Source organism: Martes martes (assembly GCF_963455335.1).
Source record: "Martes martes genome assembly, chromosome: 2".
In the NCBI taxonomy this organism is placed as follows: Eukaryota; Metazoa; Chordata; class Mammalia; order Carnivora; family Mustelidae; genus Martes; species Martes martes.
In genome coordinates, this window is record NC_137889.1 from 60,674,978 (window position 1) to 60,699,923 (window position 24,946).

General features: G+C 38.9%; 1 protein-coding gene across 3 annotated transcripts; it reads right to left on the reverse strand.

The window, feature by feature from the left end:
* Positions 1 to 1,640: 1,640 nt before the first annotated feature.
* On the reverse strand, positions 1,641 to 23,865 carry BNIP3L (BCL2 interacting protein 3 like). Of its 3 annotated transcripts, none has more exons than XM_080795968.1 (6): positions 23,671 to 23,865; positions 16,318 to 16,501; positions 11,562 to 11,634; positions 6,557 to 6,660; positions 6,266 to 6,415; positions 1,641 to 4,438 (listed from the first exon to the last, which is right to left on the reverse strand). In XM_080795968.1, exons 1-6 carry the CDS (start codon positions 23,768 to 23,770, stop codon positions 4,390 to 4,392), a joined length of 660 nt encoding a protein of 219 aa, XP_080652094.1. In that variant the 5' UTR covers positions 23,771 to 23,865; the 3' UTR covers positions 1,641 to 4,389. The 3 variants fall into 3 exon arrangements, with proteins under 3 accessions (XP_080652094.1, XP_080652095.1, XP_080652096.1); XM_080795969.1 differs by having other exon boundaries at positions 23,707 to 23,863; XM_080795970.1 differs by lacking the exon at positions 23,671 to 23,865 and adding an exon at positions 17,243 to 17,341.
* Between the last annotated feature and the right edge of the window lie 1,081 nt (positions 23,866 to 24,946).

A 24,946-nucleotide genomic window follows, 5' to 3' on the forward strand; every position in this document is an offset into this window, starting at 1 on the left:
CTCCTCATTCTTTTGCTCCTAAAAGACCTCTCTTGATGCTTGCTCGCCTACCTCTCCACTTCCCATCATGAATGTTTAGGTTTGTGCAACGGCTCCAAAAGTCCTTCTCCCCCTTTCCAAGGTCATTCTCCCCTCTGAGTCCTTAACATATCCCAACTACTCCCTTCAGGGTCTTATTCCAGTATTTTCCTGCTCCCTTGTGTCTTCCTTTTGTGCTCTTTTGTTAGACTATCCTATCCTATATCCAACTTAAGTAAACAATAGTATCACCTGGTTTCCTCTTAAGAAATCTTCCCTTCCTTTTAGTCATCTCCAGATTGAGAAAAGCCAGCACTTCCTTACTTGCTAGTCTTTTACTGACCCAATATAATCTTGCCTGGGACCCCTCTTTTGCTCTTACAGAAAATGCTCTTTCAAGGATCAGTGGTGATTCATCAACCAAAATCAAAAGGTTCTCTTCAATTTACCTCCTTAACCACTAAGTCTGATGGGACTGGCCACCTCCTCCCCTTTTAGGGGAGAGGTTCTCCTACCTTACTATTTACATCGCTCACCTTTTTGAGCCCCTCTTCTGCTCAGTCTTCAAATGTTGGACTTCACTGTTTTCTCCTTTCCTCCTGGTCAACTCTTCAAATAGTATATAATACACATGCATAAATGCCTCGTGTATTTCATTTCCATTCCAGACCTTTCTCCTGAGTTCTAGTGCTATGGAAGAAGTGTCTATTTGTTAGGTTCCAACCAGGTTCTGGGTATTCAAAATTGAAGTCATCTTTCTTTCCTCCCACTACTCCATTTCTCCTCCTGTCCTCCCTTTCTCAGTTATGGCATCAATTGAAACTCAAAGCAAAAAAAAAAAAAAAAAAAAAAAAAAAGTGGGGGCAGGACAGGCACACATCCCTCTTCCTCTCTAAATCATCTTCTCACTACTGACTTTGGTTTTCCCTCAGATCTTCATATCCACCCTGGCCCAACTGTCCCATCCCTGGGGTTACCCCTTGGGCAGGCCCTATTCCTTACCTAGAGAATCAACTCTCTTAATGCCTCTGGTGCTTTCTCCTCACTCTACCAGGACCATCCACAACTTCATCTTCAGTCATTTCCCTGCATTTAACGCCCCAAGGACATTCCACTAACTGTAAGTTCAACTCCCAGAAGAGCACATAAATCTCAACTTGGTTCAAGGTTAAACTACACTTTCAATTTCCTCTCTACCCATCCTGCTTTCCAGCCACAATGACCTTCCAGGTCTTTCTAGAATGTATTTTTCACATGTCAGTTTCTGCCATTCCTTTACAGGTATACTCTTGATTCCCTTTTGCACCTGTTGAACAAGTACTTACTCATCTTTCAATATATCACCTCTTCTGTAAAAATATCCTGATGCCATCTGCACCACAAAATTCTGAATGATCTGGCCCCATCATACTTCATACACACTTCTCTCATGAATAATATTTTGTGGTGACGGGTCTCCCTGTGAGTAGGGAAGTCAGGAGGACGGGAATAGCATTTGTTCCCATGCACTTGCACACTGTTAGGCCCTCAAGTATTTGAGGAACTTAGTGATGGAAAACTTCATCTCTAAACTCCCAAGCCACGCACATGACATAAAATGATATGCTGACAGAAGTTGTTTTGTGAGAGCTTTAATGGCACAAAATGTTTATAGCTACAAGTTATACATGTCTTGTAAACTGTATATAATGATACAAAGTGCTAACTAATAGATGAAGAATGCATATCACTTTGGCTCAGTTAATTCCAATAATTTCAACAACTGGTTCACTTAAAAATTCACCCGACTGGCTAAATCTTCAATTTTCACTTTTTAGAATAGTAAGTATTTTTACTGCAAAGTAACTTGTCGCACTTTTCAATGTGCAAGTTTGTGCAGTTTTGCTCATGATTCTGTTTACAAGTACTGTTAGCCAGTTTTCATCAATCAAGAAAAATGAAGGCTGTCTTTTCGTCCCCAAATTGTAAACAGGTATAAAGCTTTTTGAACATTAATCTTCAAATGTCAACTGTTAATTGTCAAAGTCTCCTTTCCAACCATTCAATCTGTTTCTGTTCAACACAAATCTGGGTAGGAGCATAAACATGTATTCCGTATGTTAGAGCTATCAATAAATACTGCATGATTTCATCTTAGGAGAAGTTTTACTGTGATCATGTATTTATGTTTTAAGTAATAGTCCAAAATTTCACAGATAGTTTAAGAAAAAGGCAGAACTAAATTTATTTCCAATGTTGAAAAGAAATCATAAATGTACCCAAGTTCAACCACACTACTGATAGAATTGCTATTGAATTTCAAAGGACGGCAATGTGTTACCTGTAAAAAAAAAAGTTGCTCTTATTTTAATGTTGATTTTACTTTTCCCTCCCAGGATACCAACTGTAATACAAGCTGCATACTGTAGCAGTTTAACGGTTTAGTTCTTTCACCTCTATCGGCCTTTCCAATTTTACTTGGGGTTTTCAAAATCAGCGGGCTGTCAGGTTCACTTTCTTTCCAAAGAAATCCAAGTATGAACACTTGAAATAAATAGGTTACAGAAGGCAAATCAAGTGTTACCAGGTTTGAGAATAAGATAGAAACAAGGTATAATAAAAAGATATCCAAAATTACTTAGGCATCAAGTGCTAGAAAGAAAACATAAAATGATTCAGAAAACAATTCTGGATATATCATCTTTCTTAAAGATAACGAGCTATGTTTATGAAAAACGATAGTCAGAAATTAACTTTTTTGTTTAATCTGTAGGTTATTTTCCACTATAACGTCCATTTTACAAAACTTAATGTGAAAGACATCTTCTGTCTTTCTGCAAACTGGCAAATCCGGTTGCCAGTGTTCTCATCCAAGGCAAACCTGATGCGCTTTATTTAATCAATAAATGGCCAGTTTTAAAATTAACAATGGTTCTCTACATTGTCAAGAGTAATGTCTACATCATAAACAGTAATTATTTATATATAAAACATATAATAGTATCCCCTTCAGAGTCATGCTAGTTGTTCCAAAATCCAATAAATCTACTTGGAATAACTGGTAATCCTGCTGCTTTCTAACAGTTTGGTCCTAAAGCTTCACATTTTAGAAACGAACAAACAAAACAGAAACAGTCTATCACTGAAGGAAGCTGCCGAGCGCTCTGGGACTGCAGGAGTTGAGCACGACTGAAAAGATGGCCCCGGGAGAACGTGACCGGTGCCCACACAGTCCCGGGCACTACCTTGGGAGGCTTGTGCAGGTCAACAGTAAAAAGGGAGATCCAAAGAAAACAAATGGCATCTTCTCAGAACTTTGTCAACTGTTCCCACAACCCAAGTCTGGTTTTCAAAGTTGCACAAATGCTTGAAATTACTCTGAAACAATTATCTTCAGAGTTTAAAGGCTTCAGAGTATAAGTGGTGCTTCCTAAAATAAGAAGCCTATATTTATACCACAAATTGGAACTCATTCCAAAGCCCCTTCTTAGAAAAGAATTAAAAAACAAAAAACAAAAAACAAAACCAAAACTTAAAAGTCATGAAAAATTCACATGCAGCTAAAGCTAATAAACAAAAATACCAAATACACACAAATCCCCAAAGCAATTTTGTATAGTTCTAGGCCTGAGACGTTCCTTAGGAGAAATAAAGATTCTACACCATAGAAAAGACAGCATTACAACATACTACTATTAAAATCTGTTGATGTAGTTTAGTTCTCATTCTACTTCATACCCATCACTTACGTAGCCGGCCTCCTATAAATTAAAAGGCGCCATTAGGAGGCTGTTTAGACAAAACGTGGCTCCAAAGCTTGTTTAAAATAATTTTTTATTGCCCAGGATATTTTTTTTCTTGTGTCTTGTTTTTTTGTTTGTTTGTTTTCTTTTTTAATAACTATAAATTCAAGCTTAGTGAAGCTTGCTTTGTCTTGGAAAAACAAAACAAAACAAAACAACAAAGCTGTTCTATCATTTGCTAATCTGATCTCATTTGAAGAGAGATGGTAGTTATCTTGCAAGTGTAAAATTTATACCATGAATGATGCAGGTCTAAGTCTGGTGGCACTAAAAGGAGACAATAGCATTGTTGACAAAATTATAATCTGCTGGTGGCATTTGCGGAAAAGAAGCCCTTGCAAATTTCTAAATAACAGTAAACTCTGTTAGGAAATTCTAAAGTGTCTTACAGGCCAAAAAGGGAATGAGGTTAGTAAAATGCCTCAACAGAGTTTGAATAAAATACTGGATTTGAGAGTTACTGGAACTTGGATATGTAAAAATAGGGTGGCAGGTTGGGTCATGCTTACAATGGTCTCAAGTTCAAATAAACTACTGTGACAATACACCACTTCACAGGTCACACGCTTTTCTGGGGCTGATCTTTCCTTCAGTAGGTGCTGGCAGAAGGTGTGCTGAGTCGCTTTCCAATATAGATGCTGAAAGGAAACAGAGTAGAGAGTGTTTCATCAGTGTCAACGGATGCAAACCAGCTGTCCACAGGCTGAACTGCACCTAACAACTCCATGCTGTAAAAGACTCTAAAGGTGTATGTGCACAGTTCCCTAACACCCTGAAATCACTGCTGCCTTCCTTAAAACCAGTCACCAGGCAGCCAAACTGGTTTTATGTAATTATGTTTACTCATTAGGCAGGACTGGACAGCACAGGGGCAGTGATCAGATGAAGTAAAACCAGAGAGAACAGATCTCTCCAAATGACAAAGCAGAGCCAACTTCCTTTGACATGTTCCCTTACAGTAGACAGAAAGTTCTACTGGTATTTTACATACAAAATACAGTAACATGCCAAATTACAAAGCTGCCAGTGCTTTATAGTGGGCTCTTAACTAATCACTTAACTCTTCAGGCTTAAGGCTTAATATTACTTTTCCCTGCCAAGCAAGTATTTTACCATTAAATAACATAAGCAGAAGGGAAGTTAAGGAAAATAGGAAGCTAGTCCCACCAACCTCCAGTGTAATAAAACCAACTTTCTCAAATCTTTTTTTTTTCTATACTCATCTATAATAATAGTTACACTTATACCAGCAATCAAGACAATCTGCAGACTCATGAAAGGAAGAGCTACTGGACGGTATAAAAACCAAGTTCTTGAGGGCAAATGAACTCCTGTGCAGTCAATACCGAAGGGGAATTTGAACTCCTCCCCCTGCCTGCCCTCACACCAACCTTGTTCATCACTCACACACTCCCTTCCTCCACAAACCCTTCCATCCATTTTGCTGTTTGTGATCACGGCCTTCACCATCACAAAAACAGATCAGGTACTCAGGAAGACAAACGGAGTTTATGGGAAAGTCATGTATATGTTTCCATGTTTATGACTGTGAGTAAATCTCTCCCATATGCTGAGTTCCTTACAGGGGAGATAAGGGATCACAGAGCTTTTGCATATTATATAGAGAAAATGATTCTTTGCATATGCTTAAAGAGAATAACAGATATTGCTTAAAGAGAATAACATATATCTTATAAAAAGAAAAAAACAACAACTAGTGTTTAACTCCTCCTTCAAAAACAGATTTCCTCAACTGTTCCATCAAGACCAACCAAAAAAAAAAAAAAAGATTTTAAAAGACATTCCTAAAAAAATTCATTATTTATAGGTAAATGTGGGGTCAACTTTAGAAGAATAAATGAAAATGCTACAAAAAAAGAAAAAAACAGGATCCTGAACCAACCTACCAGTTTCACTCAAGGACTATTCAATAGAATGGTGTATTTTCCCTTCTGGGGGGAAAAATGTTCAAATCAACCCTAAATTTATACACTTAAAGGTTAGTTTACTTTAAAACTTAGCTGATCTTGATGAATCACTAAACTCTATCCCTGAAACTAATACACTGTATGTTAACTAAATTGAACTTAAATGAAAAAATAAATAAAATTTAGCTAATCTTGAATAATTTGTAAACAAGAAAAAAGGAAAAATTCAAGCACAGAAGAGCCCACTTAAAGATGACCACTGGTGGGGGTGGGGGAGTGGGGAGGGGGTAGGAAGATGACCATTGAGAGGATTAACATGAATAACTTATTTTCAAATAAGAAAAATAAAACTCCCCTATTGAAAATGCTTACCAGTGTACCAATACTGTATCAGCTTCAATAATTCTTTTAAGCTCTCCCTATTTGCATTGAAACATTAAAAGCAAAACAAACTGTTTCACATCTGTTTCTTATGTCTGGAAACACAACAGGGGATGAAATGAAGGGAAAACCCATTAGGAGTCCACCAGTACTTACCCTAGGCCCAAAGCCAAAACATGAGAGAGGAAGAGAGATGGAATGAACACCTTAAGGAATTCTGCGGAGAAAATACCCCCTTTCTTCATGGCCCCACTTTTCCTCATGCTTAAAGAGACAGAGCGTTTGGGGTGTCTGAAGTGGAACTCCCTGGGGGAAGAAAAGCAGAGGCAGGGGTCAGAAACTCAGAAACGCACTTGCTGAAAGCATCCTGAGAGTGAGCAGGTCCACTGCCTGTGAGTGGGAATAGTGTCTGCCATGTCCCCTGAGAAAACATGTGCAAGGACTTACTTAGGTGGAATGTTTTCAGGTCTACTAGACCAGTCAGACACCCAGTCAACGCTTTTCTTCAACGCATCAACTTCTTTCTCTCCTTCTGCAACTTCTTCTTCTGACTGTGAAGAAGAATTACAACTTTAAAAAAGAAAAAAAGGAAGCCCAATTGTTCCCACCACAAAAGAGAAATCTAGACAGAAAATATACTAAAACTCTAAGGTTGTGCATCAGCAATTTTCATGTAAGAAACACGCCAGTTTTCTAAAAAGTCTGACCCAGTGATCTGCGATCAGGGCATTTAATATCTTAAAAAGAACCTGAGTGGGCCTCACTGTTGTTCTACTCTAAGCACAGGATGTGATCCTGGAAAGTGCACTTCAGGCTATAATGTTCACTGAAATGTGGAGAGCATCAATAACTGTTGCATCTGGGTGATACTTACACAGAGGTCCACTGCAACATTCTCTTTACTTCTGTTCATACTCAAAACTTTTCATTATTAAAAATTTAAAAATCTCCAAAAGTATATGCTAACCAATATAAAGTGATGAGAAAACAAGTGGGAGATGTGATGAGGAAATAAGTAGTAACAGTATTAATCATTTATCAAGAGATAAGCATCATTCTAAGCACATTATATGCATTAATGATTTTTACTTGGCAACAATGCCATAAAACCAGAAATGATTAATATTCCATTTTACAGATGAGGAAACGAAGACATAAGTGCCTGAGGTTCTGTAAGGAGCAAGAGATAAGGCCAGTATTTAAATCGGGTAAACAGTCTCTTCGAGTCCCCAACTCCTAAGCATTAAGCTTTACTTCCTTAGACAAATCACTATCTAAACATTTTCCAAGGTTTATTCAAAACTACTTAAGCTAAAAGACTTTGGAATCATTTATTTTATAATGACTTAGAATTTGACATTTTTTTCCATCAGGTAAAAGAAAAATAAGTCTTTTTTTTTTTTTTAAAGATTTTATTTATTTATTTGACAGACAGAGATCACAAGTAGGCAGAGAGGCAGGCAGAGAGAGAGGGAGAAGCAGGCTCCCCGCTGAGCAGAGAGCCCGATGTGGGGCTCGATCCCAGGACCCTGGGATCATGACCTGAGCCAAAGGCAGAGGCTTTAACCCACTGAGCCACCCAGGTGCCCCGAAAAATAAGTCCTTTTTCTTGGTAATCATAACCTACAGTTTCAGGCCAAGAACAAGCAAAATTCCTAATAGCTTCTTTTTCACAAGAACCCTCGGGAATGAGATGGTCCTAAAAATGAACAGTACTATTCCCTCAGCTTTAAGGAATGTGATGCTAGGACCTCAAACCCAAGGGTCTCAAAGCTAAGAACTGTTTTGATTTGTTACTCTGTTTGAATAGGATTCAATCTTCTTGGTAGATAGCTATGAAACGCAGAGCTTGATATAACCACGTGGTTCTTTTTGACAGGGCTAGTTCTCTATGAACTAGGTGCCCCAGAAAGGTAGTTCAGAGAGTAAGAGGGGCTACCCTACCTCTAGAGACTATCAAACCGACAGTAAAATCCCTGTGGATTTTTGCTACTCTGGTAGTATCATTCTTACTTAGTTCTGCTGGACTTGGCAAATTCCACTGAATGACACAATGTAGCCTTTAGGATTAAGCTTTTTCCATTGGGTATTGAGATTACTCAGAATCATGACTTGGCTCTTTTTGGAATAAATCTGAAAACATCCTAAACCAAAAATAAGTGTTACAATTTACTTATAGATCAGTTTGTGTACACACAATATCTGACTATATTCAACACATTCATGTCACTTCTGGTCACAGTTTCCAACTCTGGTCTCGCATGTCTCTCCTTAAAACTGCTCAAAGACTACGGTTTAAATTTGTGAATAAGTTAATATTTCCTACTTTCCAAGAGAATGAAAATGTAGTAAGATTTTATGGCTTAATTTACTTTAAGATGATGTCACTTTCTCTCAGTTGAGTGAAACAAAGTTATCTTTGGACTACTAGTGAAAACAAATTCCCCAAATCAGTTTAGAATGCTTACCTTAAGAACCAAGAATCCTATGCTATCCTCACTTACTACTGCTGTGTGCTTCCCTTTATTAATCTTATATTTGTCAGTTTCAGGTTTTAAATTACCTTCCAATCCTTGGAAAAATGCACCTAATATGGTAATAATGCACTATGCAATAATTTATCTATAAATAAGATTCATACTTTTAATGGAATCAATAACCCTCCTCTGACTATTTTAGCCTATTCTCATGTGCAAGTCCTTTACCTTCAAAGCACTTACATTCTCCCTCCATGGCCCATGTCAAGTTCTTTCTTGACATGGTCTCTATGTGCAGCTATTAAAACCACACAGAATGGGGTCCATAAACCCCCATTTTACCAGAGGGGAAAGGGAGGACATTTTGCTCTGTACAAGTAACAGTTGATACCTAACACTGTGCTGGCCCCTTCAATCCCAGAAACACACTACAAAAAGGACTTTAAGAGACCTAAATAAAACGGAGACTCTTGAGGACTATGGTCCTAAAAGTATAGCCTGAATGATCATTTTCCTAAATGCATTATACCTTAGACTTCCTCATCCCATAACTCACCTAGCACATCTTAGTTCATTCTCAGGACCTTGTGAGCTCTCCTGAAATCAACCCCGTCCATGGATTTATTTTAGTAGAAGGCACAAGAGCTGCAGACTCAGACAGTCCTGGTTTCAATCCTGGCTCTCTCACCCACTGGCTTTGTGATCTTAGATTAGTGATTTAATGAAGACAAAGCCCCACTTCTTCCATTTGTTCTCAGGGCTAATATCACCTCTTTCATTAGAATGAGAACACTGGAAGTGGGAAAAACCTTTTTTAAAAATAAATTTAGCACCTAGAATACTTCTAGTATGTATTAGTGTCTTTCCTTCCTCCTCCTACAACAGGCTGAAAACATTCTGTTCCTCGTTATAGACAATATATTAATGTTTGATAAGAGCAATCCCACAACCGTCCTGTGTAAATGCTTCTGTTTGCTAACCCTGAGCTTGCTTCTTGCTCATGAAAAAAATCCACTCTCCCCAAACCTAAAGTTGTTAATTTTTAAATGATCATTTCTTTAATTTTAAAAAAGCAATGGAAAAGGCTTTTTGAAAGTTTAAATAAATCATACCTACTGATTTCTCTTTTACTAAAAGTCTTACTCTAAAAAAACACATTTTTCTTAAAGGACTTAAAACTGCTTTTCCAAAGATGTAATCATGTTTATATAGACTGCTCCGATTGCTAATATGGTTTATCCAACAATGTTGACGGTAACTAATATTCCTTTAGGTACTGATTTCTGAATTGGGACCACACGAGCAATACTATCATAATCTGACACAGAAGCCAAATATGTTGTATTTTCTAGCCTGACTTTCATAAATTCCTCTGGAATTCTAGGTTGGATGCAGTCAGCTCTACAATTTTATTTAAATTCAAGTATCAGTTAAGGCTAAATGTATACTGTCACCCCATGAGTCAAGACAGCACTTATTAGAGTGTTCCATTAGGTTGTTAGGTAGATTATTAGGGGGAAAATGTATGTGTGTGGGGGAGGGAGGTCTAAGATCAAATAAGCTTGGGAAACACCTGGTTTAAACTAAGGGATTCTTCTACTGCAGGAATTGTCAGAGCCTTTGATGTGCTACCATGTGCTGTGACTACTGGGGATGAGGAGGAGGAGGAAGGGAGCCCAGGGACTGTATTACTTCCACTTGACTTTAGAACTATCTTATGGAGCTTCCCATTGAGCAAATGTTCGTTGAAACACATTCTGTAAAATGCTAATCTAGATTTTCAAAGTGTCCGTACAAAAGACAGTATGAAATGAGGACATCTTACTCAGGAAAGACTACAACAAAGAATTAATTTCACTTCTCTTCCTTGGGATTCCTTAGTACACTTTTGCCATGCAAACTAGTATTTTCTTCTTCATTAGTTATAGCTTATGCACGTGGCAAAACCGACATACATCAGCCAGCAATTCAACAACTGCAGTCAGAACATCTCTGTACACGACAGTCTTATCTATAATATAAAGCTCATCATAAAATAAACTTATATTTAATCCGTAGATTTTCTAGGTTTTAAAGAACAGCACAGACTATGAAAAAAGCAGGGAGAAACTGCAGCCTTCTGAAACAGAAAGAATACTGGATGCACCCCACGTTATCATGCACAGTATTTCCAGTGCAAAAGGGGAATAGGACACTATGCAGGGAGAATCCCACAACGCAAAGTTTCTGTCCAAATGCATTTTTAACATTCCTTCCACAAATACTCTGCCAGCCCATGAACACGGTAGAGAGAGACAATGGTTCTGGTCCTCACAAATTTGCACTCTGGCACTTTTAGGCGAGTCAACACATCAATACAGTCAAGGGCCAGCTATGAGCATTTTAAATCGCTAATAACAATTACTTCTCGTAGATTTCAGAATACTAATCGTTGTATACTTTCAATACTACCGCCATCTATTTTACTGACAACGTCAACTCTTAGTGAACTACATTTATTTTCTTTAAGGGACCCTGCAAAATTCAGATGGATATTCTCTCTAGCTGTTGAAATTCATCTCAAAAGTCTCTGGTTTGCTGTTAAATGCAGGAAAAAGTTTTCACGCCTGATTCTACAACTTTCCTTTTCATTCATTTTGTGACCTTAAATAAAACATCTGTCTCAGCTTTCTATTTATAAACTCAAGAAACTAGCCTGGAATACTGGAATGATACATTACAGACAAGAATTTTCCAATTCTTTTACAGTGAGAGGACCCCAAATTCTCGGATGCAAGGAGTACAATGAGAGCTGTATCATCCTAAGTAAATTCCAAAATCAGAAACTGAAGAACTTAAAACAGCTTCAAACTACTTTTTAAAGTTTTCTTACTCTTTAATATATTTTAGTAAAACATACTTATTTAGAGGTTCACATTCCTAATTATTTAACATACATCAGAAAAACAAGCACACACACACACATATACACACACCTGAGAGCTATGGTCCCTGCTGGTGTGCATCTCCACATCAAACATAATCTGCCCATCTTCTTGTGGGGAAGGGCTAGAAGAGAAAGAATTTAGTCATTACTTTTAATTCTTTTTTTGTCAAGTAAATTAACCTCCACTGGAAATTAGAAAATTGAAAGTTACAACAGCAGTATGGTTTTTAAAAAGCAGCAATCAAAAAGTATTATCTTGACCCCAAAGAACAAATGAAATAGAGCACTCTTATACCCAAAATATTCTGGAATTTTGTGATGATGATGATTTCCTTTACAAGGATAATTTCTCTCTTTTCATTCTTTTCCCAGTAAAGTTATAAAGATCTTCAAAACCAGAAACCTAATTTGGGGTTCTTTTTCTCAAAATTCTTTCATCATTAAATAATTCATTACTAGTGATTTTCAAAGTGTGAAAGCAGTTTTCAGAGTCTAGTTGGCTCCCAGCCTCCAAAAGAGCTTCCTCGGTGTATTCTGAAACCGGCCCCCACACAGGAGGGCAAGAGGCAGACCACTCCAGGGTGGTAGGTGGCAGCTTTAAACAAGGGAATTTACAGACCAGGCCTATCTTGGAGTGACAGTGAGGTGAGCAGATCACACCCACCTCCCAAATTTTAAAAGTATATAGAGGCCTTAACTGGGTTTAGTCACGTATGCCATTCAAACTCAACACCAGGTTTCTGTCTCAAGGCTTTATTCTTTTTTTTTTTTTTTTAAAGATTTTATTTATTTGACAGACAAAGATCACAAGTAGGCAGAGAGAGGGGAAGCAGGCTCCCCGCTGAGCAGAGAGCCCGATGAGGGGCTCCATCCCAGGACCCTGAGATCATGACCTGATCCGAAGGCCCAGTGACCCACTGAGCCACGCAGGCTCCCCTCAAGGCTATATTCTTGAGTCAGCTTCTGGGAGCCAGGAAGGCAGGCAGAATGCACATTCCAGGGGCAGGGGAGGGAATGGGGAGCTTCCAATTGCCCAAGTCCAGCTCCAGGGTCAACCTGCGGTCATGTCTTCTTGAACACCTCCCCCAACACTCTTTCAAAGGGTCTTCAAGGCTAAAATTGTTTTCATGATACTATTATGATTTGCCTTTTTTTATTCTTATTCTGTCATGTCTGTCATTCTTATTCCACGTATCATTAAATTTTCCAAAGGCTACATGGTATGTTTTATCATTACAGATGGAATGCAAAAGCAAATGAGAATCCAGCTGTTTTCTATTAAGCCAGATAATAAAGAGATTTGCAAAAATGTAAAACAATGCCACTACTTTTTATTTACTTATTTTTGGTTACGAAAAAGTTATCTTTCCTTCTAAAAAAGTTATTCACACAGAAATGCGATGGGTTTATTATTGCTAAATGAATACATTTTTAAATCTGTTTTAATTTCTAATATAATTAAATATCAAAATATATAACCCACATATACAAAAGATCTTTGGGGATCCCAGTAATTTTTAGGGATGTAAAGGAGTATGGAGACTAGAACCACCATTCTACTTATTTCAGAAATACTTGCTTTGAGATATTTCAGAGTGAATTATATAAGCTTATATACGAATATAGAACCTTCAATAAAAAGTACAAGATGTATTTCCAGAAACAAAATTTACAGATAAACTTTTACATAAAAACACATGATCATGAACTATACTTGATGTGACAGATGAAAACAACATGGTAAGTCCTATTCTTAACCTTATCAATGATTGCTTGTGTAACCACAGCAGGTCATTAGATTTTCCACTCCACACCCCACGCTACCAAATCTCATTGAAAGTAGAGATGAAAACTCTCCAGGCTTAACCAGTTCAAAGGTGATGTTACCTGTTAAAGCCCCCAAGAGCTCGTATACAATGTTAACATATAGAGATGATGGTGAGACAGATTCAAAAATAAGTAAGATCACCCAAAATGTGTCAGACTGATTTGGCCTTGGAGTCTCAGACTATTGTAATTAACATAAAAGAGCCTTAAATGGGGACAGCAAAAGAGAAAAGTTGGTTCTGTATCACACAAATATGTTAGTGTATTTAGACATTTTTTTGAACTAGAAATCTCAGGCTAGAGCACAGGAACCAGATGGAAGGAGGCACTTTTACTGTCCTCAGTTTACTGTCATTATGCTCATATGACACTGTTGCATTCACAGCCAGATATCAAATGAAGGGCCATTCTCACAGAGCCAGGAGTAGGTCAAGGCAGTAAATGAAATACTCAAGAACCCTACAGAAGCACTGTTCCACTTCTACACTCCTATCACTGCACCAATCTCACTTAGAAGAGTACTAAACATTTCACTGGTGAACCGTTTACTAACAATTTGGAATGCATTAGAGCTTCAACCCGGCTCATATTAGAATTAGCTGGGGAGCTTTTAAAATACCCTCATGTCTCTACCCCATCCCTGACGACAGAATATGAACCTCCAGGGACGTGGCCTGTGCACTGGTATTTTTAAAAGCTCTCTGGGTCTCCCTACTGTGTAGGTTGACAACTCCTGCAGTAGGGTAAAATGCGATACAAAACACATAGGGGTTATCTTCTAATAACCACTACAGTGACAAAAATGTATCTCTGGAATAATTTTTAAATTGAAAATATGGTTGACCGTTGAACACTGTAGGGCACTGGACCCACCCTGAACAGTTAAAAATCTGTGTATAACTTCTGACTCCTCCCAAACCTAATTACTAATAACCTGCTTTTGGCAAGAAGCCTTATAGGTAACAAAGTCAATTCACACATATCTTGTACATTATAGGCCTTATGTAGTGTATTCTTACAATAAAGTAGGCTAGAGGAAAAAAATGTTAAAGAAACTCATAGGGAAGAGAAACTACATTTACAGTACTGTACTAGATTTATGGAAGAAAAATCCATATAGCTATGCATTTCAGACCCATGTTGTTCAAGGGTCACTGTATGTATAAATTAGCTCTGGGACGAATATCCAACAGCCTTAAAAATGCTTCCACCTACCCAAAACACTTCTCGACGACTTCAAATATAGAGATGCCTGGTAATTCAAAGGGCATGAATTGTGAAGACATTTTAAAATGTTATGGTGGGTTAGCACAGGAGAGTATTACTGAGCTATAGTCATAGGCCTTCTCTGAAAGATGACCAGGAACCCATAGCCTAAAGATACAGAAGCCGAGGGATAGGCAAGTGTTCAAAAGCATGTGCCACGCCCTGCTTCATGTATTTAGAAACCTAACTTAAACCTGATCACGGGAAGGTAAATTCGTATCCAATCACAAGTAGAACTACAACCACAAGTGAAGTAAGATGACCAGAAAAGCAAGCAGGCGCCTTTTTCTCTGCTCAATGACAACAGCAAGTGAACAACAGTTTAAGAGACACGCTGATACCAATGATCAAGGGTCATGTACTTGAATGCATAGTAAAGTCTTACAAATAGGCCCAGAAGAAGCAGAAAACTTCAGAAACCCCTTACAAGTCCCATAATATAAATGTAATTAATATAAACTTCAGTCTGAAAGACAGACGAATGCTGCTGCAACTGGAATCATTGGGAAGCTGCTCAGCAAAGAGCCATCTGCTCTGCTTCTGCTTATAACAAGAGCCATCCCAGGCTAAGAAGCACAGGGACAAAGGCAGAGATGAGACGGGGTGGCGGGGGCGCACAGAGTGCCAGAGCCAGCAAACCAGTCCTCTGCTACCTTGGTAACATCAGTGGATTATAAGATATGTAGGAACATCAAACATGACTGAACTCCTGGTACTCTTTTTAAACTTTTTCTGACAAATAAAATATGCTACATATACAATTTTTACAAAGTAAAAAAATATTCAGAAGAAAAATATCCACAATTCCATCCCTTGGAGATAATCACTTTTATTTTTAGTACACATTTTTAAGTGTTTCCTCAGTCTTTGCCTTGTGCATCTGCATTTTCTACATGACTAATATCAGTTAACTCTTCATCAACCAGAAGATCATCCAGTAGCCCATAATGCTAATAGCATGGCTGTCACCAGTCTAAAACTGGTGACAGCCATATACCACCCATCCCTCCGGTAAAAATCAAAGCTTACACTGCAAAATAAATGAACAACTCAGTTTCACTTTATTCATACATATCACTGTATCCTTACTGTTTCACCAAAAGCAGCCCTTCAACAGTGGAATTACTTTCCCAAAGGCCAATGTAGAAAAATGAGGTATGAAATAGAAGTTCCTCTGAAGACACAGAATGGCCTTCCAAATTAACTATCTTTGCAGACCTTGGTTGGTGTTTCCAACGATGCAAATACCACTATAACTTGAATCAACCTGCAGTTTCTAGGACCCAAACATTTACTGAGTGTCTACTGCACACCAGCATGACGACTGTCAAGGGTACAAAGGAGATGAAACAGGACTCCTGCCTTTTGGAGCCTCATAGTCCAGAAGGGGGGATAGATACATAACTGGCAGAATGTGATCTGTTAAATAGGACACAAAGGAAAATGGGAGAAAGTTTAATAAATACTACAAGTAAACATTTATGGCATTGACTTTGAAACTGATAAACATCAAAAAATGATACAATCTGAACAAGGAAACTGATTTAATCTAGTGAAAAACACTCAAATATTTGTCAATTAGCTATCTGATTTAAATACACATGCTGCAATAAACCAAGAGTTGTATTCTGTAAAATGAAAATGAAAGAAAATTTATTATTTTTTTCTAATGGGAATTAACCTTGTAACCCATCTGTATGGATCTTACTTACCTGTCACAGTGAGAACTGGCTCTTGAACTACTCTGTCCTGATTCGTGTTGTGCATCCAAAAGAATCTTCTCCATGTCTCCATTGTGAATAGAGGATGAGGACGGTACATGTTCTAGCCCCCCATTTTTCCCATTGCCATTATCATTGCCATTGCTGCTGTTCATGGGTAGCTCCACCCAGGAACCTGTTGGACAAGTCAGATAGCTTAAGTTAACCACAGCAGAACCAAACTCTGTCATGTGCACACAGATGTGAATGTGGTGAATTCTGATAAGAATTCGGTCTGGCCTCAAAGCAAATGCAAGAGTATTCTGAAGAAAATAAATAAGGAGCAACAGAAGTCTAAAAATATATATAGTTCCTGTTCCTGAAGTAGCTCATGCAATCAACCAATTTAGAAGAAGCTGGAACTCTACAACTAGTATCTTAGAAAATGCGTCTTTTAGCCAATTTTCTCTCTAGTTAAAGCTTAGTTTATATATGATAAGCACTTACGGAAAACTTTGAGATTGCTTTTTAAAAAATAAGTGGTTACTTTATTAGTACTTATCTTTACTATTTTAATTATATATGTTTAACATAACATATTTATGCGTATTTTTTCCCATAGTCTACTTCAATTATTTAATTGTATCCTCCCCACAGATGAAATAAACCTATGGCTTAGAAACTTCTTAGAAGTCATCTAAATAAGTTAACAACTGTCCTAATCAGCACAATTAGAAGCTTCTAGAGAACTTAAATCCAATCATAAAATTTTCAATTTGTGTACAAATGTGCAACATAAAATTAATGCACGTAGCTCTAATTAAATCTGGTGACAATACTAAAAAAAATCTGAAAAACCTTTCTTTCTACCCCACAAATTTATTCCTTTTCTTTATATCTCACCTCTTTCTATCCTCTCCCTATGCACTAACCATACCTCGTGGACGTGTCCTTTCTTCTCTCCCACCACTTCCTATTTCTGAGGGTTTCACAAAGCCTTGTTGGTTTTAGGGGAGAAACTGCGCATCTGTACAGGAGACACTGAGGTTTTCTCTGACCAACAGGCAAAGAGGGTGGAGCCACAGGAAAGGGGACGTGGCCCTGGTAATCTGGATAGCTCTTGAAAATATTTATTTATTGGCTCAGTGAGTTTGCTGAACACATTACAGTACTTTAATTTTAATAAGAATTGGTAACAGCAGCCAATTCACAACAAAAAGAAACACTGCTGAATTTTCTTCCTAATTTCCATTCTGTGTAATAAATTTTATTTTATAAAATATAACCAAGCAGATTGATAGGGCTGTTCCTCCAAACTCTCAGCAGAAACATTAGAGTTCTGTGGCCGAAGAGCCTTCCATCAGTAAATCAGATCCATCACCAAAAGAGGCTCAAACCCTAAAATGCACTCTCAGTGAGATGAGGACTATTCTAGATCCAAAGTAAACTCAACATCATCCTTACTGGAAGGAAAAGCTCAAAGGCAGACCTGGGTGGAAATCTGACTCCACCACCTAGTCTTTGCCTGTCTTTCTGAGCTTCGGTATTCTCTGTAAAACAGAGATACAAAAATACAGATCTCTAAGAGCTGTTCTGAGGATTAAATACAGGACACAGGTGAAGTACCCAGTAGGTGGAGATATTCAGCTACCCACTAGTTAAAAGAGTTTACATTTGTCAAGTACTTAGAAAATGAAGTTACCCTTTCCTTCCTTTCCCTCTAAGGCAGTCCCAGTGTTGTGTCACAGTCCCATAACCACCGCCAAATCTTTGGGACTGTACTGCCAAACAACACAGTTGCAGGACATCTCTGTGACCTCATTCTATACACAAAAATGGGCACAGGCTAGACAGAACTCAAAATGGATTAACAAGTTCAACTAGCAAAGCTAAGACAGATTTAACACTAACTAAAGGTAATTTAACTAAATACTTTAAGTGCCTCTGGAGTATATGAGAAATATGCCAAAGCATCCCTAAATTTAGAGTTCTGCAAAGTATTTTAACAGAAAGAGACAGAAAAAGAAAGAGGTATATGATAATTTTTTTTTTCTACTCATACTGTTTTATAGGACTGTCAAACTTATTTAAACCAACAGAATCCGTTCTTCTTGTACAGAAGACTGAAGTGTAAAATAAACAAAACAACCAAAAGACCTGAGCTGCTCCGGTAGGAGAAAAACTAAGGAACCAGGAGTTCATGATGGGTCTCTGTGGAAGCCAGTTTTCCCTTAAATATAGTTAATGTTCACTTCAAGTAGCTGATCAAAGAGAAAAGTGTTGTAGCAGTATTGGCTTTTCCAGACCTTACTTTTTTAAAGGACTTCCAAACCAATATCTAAATTCTACTTTCTGCATTAAAAACGCACGAGCAATCATAACCTAGGAACTTGAGAAGACATACCTGGAAAACCTTAGTAAAACTGATCTCTGTGATTAGCTTCATACCCAGCATAACTGAAGTAATTTCTACTTAAGGCAGACAATATTTATCTGGCATATACTAATATGGTGGTTAAGAGCAGAGAGTGAAGGCAGACTCCCACTCTAACACTTACAGCTGTTATACCCTAGACAGGTTACTTAACCCCTTAACAGTTCATCACCTGTAAACTGGGGATAATAATTACATCTACCTCATAGGATTGTTAGAAGATTGAAATGAATAAAGCATGGAGAAAAATAAAGAAGGTCACTAGTATATGGAAAGTGCTATGTGTTAGCCACTACTATAATTATATTCTGTATCTTTTAAAAAAAAATCTTATTGCAAAAATGTGTTTCTTGAAAATAAACATATAAAGTAAAAATACCTCTCCTCCCAAGCTCCCATTCCTATTCCCAAAGGCTACTTTTCAAAGGTTCCTATGTCAACTTCCAGAGCTTTTTCAGTGAAATACAGTGCTGTTTTTTGGTTTTGTTTTTACAGAAAAATTGAATTGTACTATACATATTTTTCTCTAAGAAGCATTTCTTTCTTTTCTTTTCTATCTATTTGAGGGGCGCCTGGGTGGCTCAGTGGGTTAAAGCCTCTGCCTTTGGCTCGGGCCATGATCCCAGGGTCCTGGGATCGAGCCCCGCATTGGGCTCTCTGCTCGGCGGGGAGCCTGCTTCCTCCTCTCTCTCTCTGCCTCCCACTCTGCCTGCTTGTAGTCTCTGTCAAATAAATAAATAAAATCTTAAAAAAAAAAAAAGATTTTATCTATTTGAGAGAGAGAGAGTGCCAGCATGAGCAGGGGGAAGGGCAGAAGGAGAAGCAGACTCCCCACCAAGCAGAGAGCTTGACATAGGGCTTGACCCCAGGGGCCTGAGATCATGACCAGAGCCAAAGGCAGACACCTAATCCACTACGCCACCCAGGGGCCCCTGTAAGAAGCATTTCTTACCTAACAGCTTACAGATAGATGTCTTTCAATGTCAATGTATATTACCTTACTTCAAAACAACTGCTTTGCATCTCATCTCATACCATACTTTAACCATTATCCAAATGCCAAGGTTAACCATTACCCAAATTGTTTCTAATATTACATTATTTACAATCAGGTCTTCAATAAATGATAATTTGACAATGTGCATTAAGACACCTCAAAAGGTAGACTTCCCTTAATAATTCTCTTCCAGATAGATATCTATGGGCATAAACAGTATTGCACAAAAAGTTATGCACACAAATTATTAAAACCTTCATTTCTTGACTAAGATGGGAAAAAATAAACTTGTCTTTCTCAATAAATGGACTACACATGCTTTTCATTACCTAGTTCATTCCTGATTTACAGCCTCAGAATTTCTTGATGTTCTAACTCCACCAATTCTCACAAAGTCCCCTTCTACTTGGAAAGGAAACAAGACAAGATATGAGAATTGTGCTGTCCAAGCAATACAAAAAAATCTGAGTGAATTCTCTTCCTAATAATCAGACTTTAAAATTAAAAACCACAGGCTCTCTCCACTATAGTAAAACACTACTTAAAACTGAAAAGACCTCTCTTATGCCAGACTCTACACATACACAATACATGAGATATATTTTAGTTTAAGTGTTTGAGAATTCCTAAGAGATTCACACTTCTACGTTTTGTAATATAGTATATTGTGAAGGTTGGCCCAGTAATTGCAGAGGAGGAGGGAGTGGGAGACCTGAGGGGTAGAGGAAGGGAAAGAAGGAAGAGAGTAGTTCTCATCTTTTTCCACAACTTTCCAAGGTCCCATGTATAACTCTTATCCTAACCAAGGGTAACACATTCCATTATGTCTGATGTTCTTTCCTTAAAGCCTTTATTTTATTTAAAGTACTGGATGCTGGAATCCAGACCAAGAACAGTCACCAAAATTCTTCTAAAAAAAAAAAAATTGGGGCGCCTGGGTGGCTCAGTGGGTTAAAGCCTCTGCCTTCGGCTCAGGTCATGATCCCAGAGTCCTGGGATCGAGCCCCACATTGGGCTCTCTGCTCAGCGGCGAGCCTGCTTCCCCCTCTCTCTGCCTGCCTCTCTGCCTACTTGTGATCTCTCTGTGTCAAATAAATAAATAAAATCTTTAAACAAAAAAAGTTTGTCATTTTGCACAAGTGGATACTTACATACCAGTTACTTATATATTCAAAACAGTATCATGAAGTAGTGAAGTCTCACATGCCATAGCCTTAAAAGCCTTCTCACCATACTGGGGGAGCAAGAACATCACAGCTGAAGATGTTTAAAACAGAAAAAAAAAAAAGGAAGAAGAAAAAGGCTGTACTTCCTACATTAAATAGTAACAAGAATTTCACTACTACCTTGATTTTTCTTATATTACCTACCAACTTATATAGCATAAATGTATACAGATATTCTTATGTAACTTGTTAGTTTTCTTAAGAATAAAACTGAAACTGGAAACTGGAAAAATGTTGTTTTAACTTTGCCAGTACTTCAGATATTTATCTACTGATTTTGTAAGGAAAATGAATAGTTTCCTGATGGTAAACTAAAAAAAAAAAAAAAGTCAGAGAAAGGTTTCATTATTCCAAATATTTCAATAATTTGCTATTAAAACTGTCTTGACCCCTGAACTGAAGAAAAATCCCAAACCACAGATAATCTGTACAATGAGTTCATCTCCTGTGTTTCATAGTTATGCAACTTTACTCAACAAAGAACTTCAACTTATCAGCAATTTGGGTAGTATTAGATATCTGAATAAGTTGTTTTGCCTAGTGCCCAAAAATCACTTGAAGGAATCAGTAAGGCTTCTTGTTTTGTTTAAACTACTATTGTATAATGAACTGAAAACACAAAATAAAAGACAAGAGGGGAGAAATTAAATATGGCACTAGCTAAAAGGTTTTCAGTAACTTTTCAAAGCTCACCCTACTCAAAAAAAGTACTTTCTATCTAGGAGACTTCCCAAAGCCAACATTTTGGTATCACACACAGACTAAGTGTTCTTCCACTTCTGTTAAGGCTAATATAAACGTAGCAGCAACCGATTGACCAAAAACATCAAATACCTCTTATGTCTATCAGATACAGAGATAAATAATCACAGACAACTCGACCCCATTTGTTGTTTTTGTTAAATGGTCAAAGGAAACTAAAATTCCTTTTTTCCTGTGAAATCATGTATGCATACTAACCAAACAGCCAACTTGAGAGTACTGCAGGAAAATGGTGAGTACAATCAAGAAACAGTACACTAAAGAGAGCTAGATAGGCAGGTCACCTCTGTACATAAGATAGAATAACCTACTGGGGAGAATGGGAAACACACATTACCAGGGGATTCTGGGCTACTATCAGAAAGTAAAAAATCTCAGCTCTAAGTCCTAGCCTGCTGTGAACTTGAGACAACATACTTTACTGTTGCTCTCTTTACCAGTAAATAACAGAGACAGTAAGCTCCAAAGTGTCTTCCCATTCTAAAATTCCACGCTTCTAAAACGGTATGCTAAAAATGGTAAGCAGTGTTTTAAGTGCACATTAAATACATGAAGCAAATGTTTAAAGACACATAAATTAATGCTTTCTGTGGGAAATAACATATAAATCTTAAATTCCAGAACATAAGTCACCTGAGTTTCAAAAACTCAACATTTAAGAAAAATTAATCCATCAAAAGATGGAACAGCAGCAATAAGCAATGAAAATATCTTAAAATACTCAAATTCTATCCCCATCTTGTGGGGAGGAACTCTTTTCCCGAAAATAATTTTTAGGCCACGTTGGAACACCTTCCTCTTATGAAAGAGATTGCAATGCCTTTGAATGTCATTTAAGCATCCAAATGATTTTTAGACGATTTCATCTGGCCATATGCTAACTGTCCCAACTGCCTCTTTCATGAGATCAATTACAGAAAGGTTGGGCAACGATCTTTCCAAGAAAACTGAGCTTTCAAGACAACTGGGAAAACCCTTAGGACAAGATGTCTGAGCACCAGAATGTTATGATAAGCAATTGTGGCTGGTCGTAACTCAAATATTGCACATTAACTTCCAAGCGCCCGACTGTATCAGTGTGGTTTTAATCCCGTTTCTGAACATTTATTGCCCCAGATTCCATAATTTATGCAATCTTGCATGGTTCAAGAGGCTGTTCACAAAAGGTTTTCAGGGCACACAACCCCATCGTTTCAAAACCAAAACCAAAAAACTCACTTGGGCCAACTCTCATAAAAAAAAAATTAACAAAACAAAACAAAATAAAACACGAAAAAAAGTAGCACAGCCTCCTCACCCCCACCCCCAACGTGAAACAAGTAACCACTAAATTACCAAATTATTTTCCTGACCAGCCTGTGGTAACAAAGGAAGGGAACTGGAGGGCTTACATTCCGAGCCCTAAGGGGAGGCCGACCCAGAGAGGTGGGGTCAACCCGGCCAGGCGCGAACCCCGCCGCACACCTGACCGCCCGCGCGACCTCCCGCCGCCCCCTCCCCTCGGCCCGCCGCCCGCGTCCATCCCCCGGCGTCCCAGCTGCACGTCCCCATCCCTGCCCACGTCCCCTCCGCCGCCCGCTCCGCCCACCGCGCTCCCCGCGCCCCCAAGGCCCGCCCCCCCGCGTCCCGATTGGCTACGCTAGGGGGGCCCACCGCAGGTGGGATCGGCTCGCCCCCTTCTCCTCCCACCCACCAGCCCTCCCCAACTGCAAGCCCAAGCAGCCCCCCGACCAAGACCCAGGCGGGAGGGGGGACGGGCCAGAAGAAGACAGGAGCCACTCCTCCTGACAGGTGACGGGAGCTGTCAGTCACCCGCACATCCTCAGCCTCGGCCAATGGACTGCCTTCTCCTCCCGCCCCCCGCGCAGAGCTGGCGGCGGCGGCCGGAGCAGCTCCTCCCCCGCCCCCCCCACCCTCTTCGCCGAGCCCACCGGCCCAGCACTCACTGTTGAGGCCGGCTGGCGGGGGCAAAGGCTGTTCACCTTCCTCGCAGTTGTTGTTGTTGTTGTGCGGGGGCGGCGGCTGCTCTACTAAATGAGACGACATTGTCAGGTGGCTAGAAGGGCTTGCGGCCGCAGCAGGACCGTCTCTGGTTCTCTGGCAGCAACACAACAAGCCGAGTCCCCCGCCCCCTTTTCTGCGCGTGCGCAATCCCTCCCCCACCCCTGACGTCAGGGCCCGCTCCGGCCACGTGATGACAACACAACAAGCGACGGGGCGGGGAGGGGGCGTTCCCAGGCTAGCTTCAGACCTGGAGACGCGGGAGTCACGCTGACACGCGCACCTGGAATGAATTCTTGCGTGTCATTGTACTGGCCTGATGGAGTGACTTATGCGACTGGAACTGATATAGAGGTTAGGGAGAAATGTGTAATGAGGAAGGGTTAGCTGCTCATATTTGGCACGCAAATCTCCTACAGCGACATTGTTTTAGCCAATCTCTGAGCATTTCTTTTTCACTATCTGTAAGGATTCATTTCTGTAATAGGTTTCGTGGTGACACAAAGGAAGAAAAAACGCCGGCGCCTCCCTGTCATAAAGCTAGCACAAAGCTGGCAATATATGAATGCTCCAAACAGGGAACAATGTAAGGCAGGCCAGAATTTTTAGTTATTAACAATTTTTTTAAAATTTTAAGTTATAAATGAAACACGTGATCATTGTAAAAAATGGAAAATTCCAGGAAAACATGCGGAAGAAAATAATCACCCGAATTCCATCATCTGACCTATTTCTGGGGCTTGACATGGGAAGCCATCCATGCTCGGTATACTTGGGTGACAGTAAACTACTTTATATTCTTAAACGCTCCACCAATTTCATATAACCATGTCTTTGTCCATTCGTTGGTCTGTGTGGCATATATTTCTCTCTGTTACTTGTCTTTTAACTTTGTTTCACCCTGCGGAAGTTCAAAATTTTCTTGCAATCAAATCTATTGTTTTCGTATGATTTGGGAGCACCCTCACACTAAGATTTTAAATCTATTCCTTATAAATTTTCTAATCTTCTTACAGGCTTAGTTTTTATATTTAGGTCCTTGATCCATCTGAGATTTATTTTTGAGGGTTGTAAATTAATTAACTTCAATTTTTCCCAACTGGGTAGTCAACCGACCCAACAGTGTTTATTAATTTTTAATTTTTAAGTCATCCTTTACACACTGATTTGAAACTGTACCTTTACCACGTTCTAAATTTCCTCAAAAGCATGAGTCCATTT

Excerpts from the sequence above, each read along its gene's own strand:
- BNIP3L (XM_080795968.1), bottom strand. The coding sequence starts at position 23,770 with ATGTCGTCTCATTTAGTAGAGCAGCCGCCGCCCCCGCACAACAACAAC. Across the intron at positions 6,661-11,561 it reads GCAGGGACCATAGCTCTCAG|TCAGAAGAAGAAGTTGCAGA; the intron begins GTGTGTGTATAT and ends TCTTCTTCACAG. Across the intron at positions 6,416-6,556 it reads CCTGAAAACATTCCACCTAA|GGAGTTCCACTTCAGACACC; the intron begins GTAAGTCCTTGC and ends TTCTTCCCCCAG.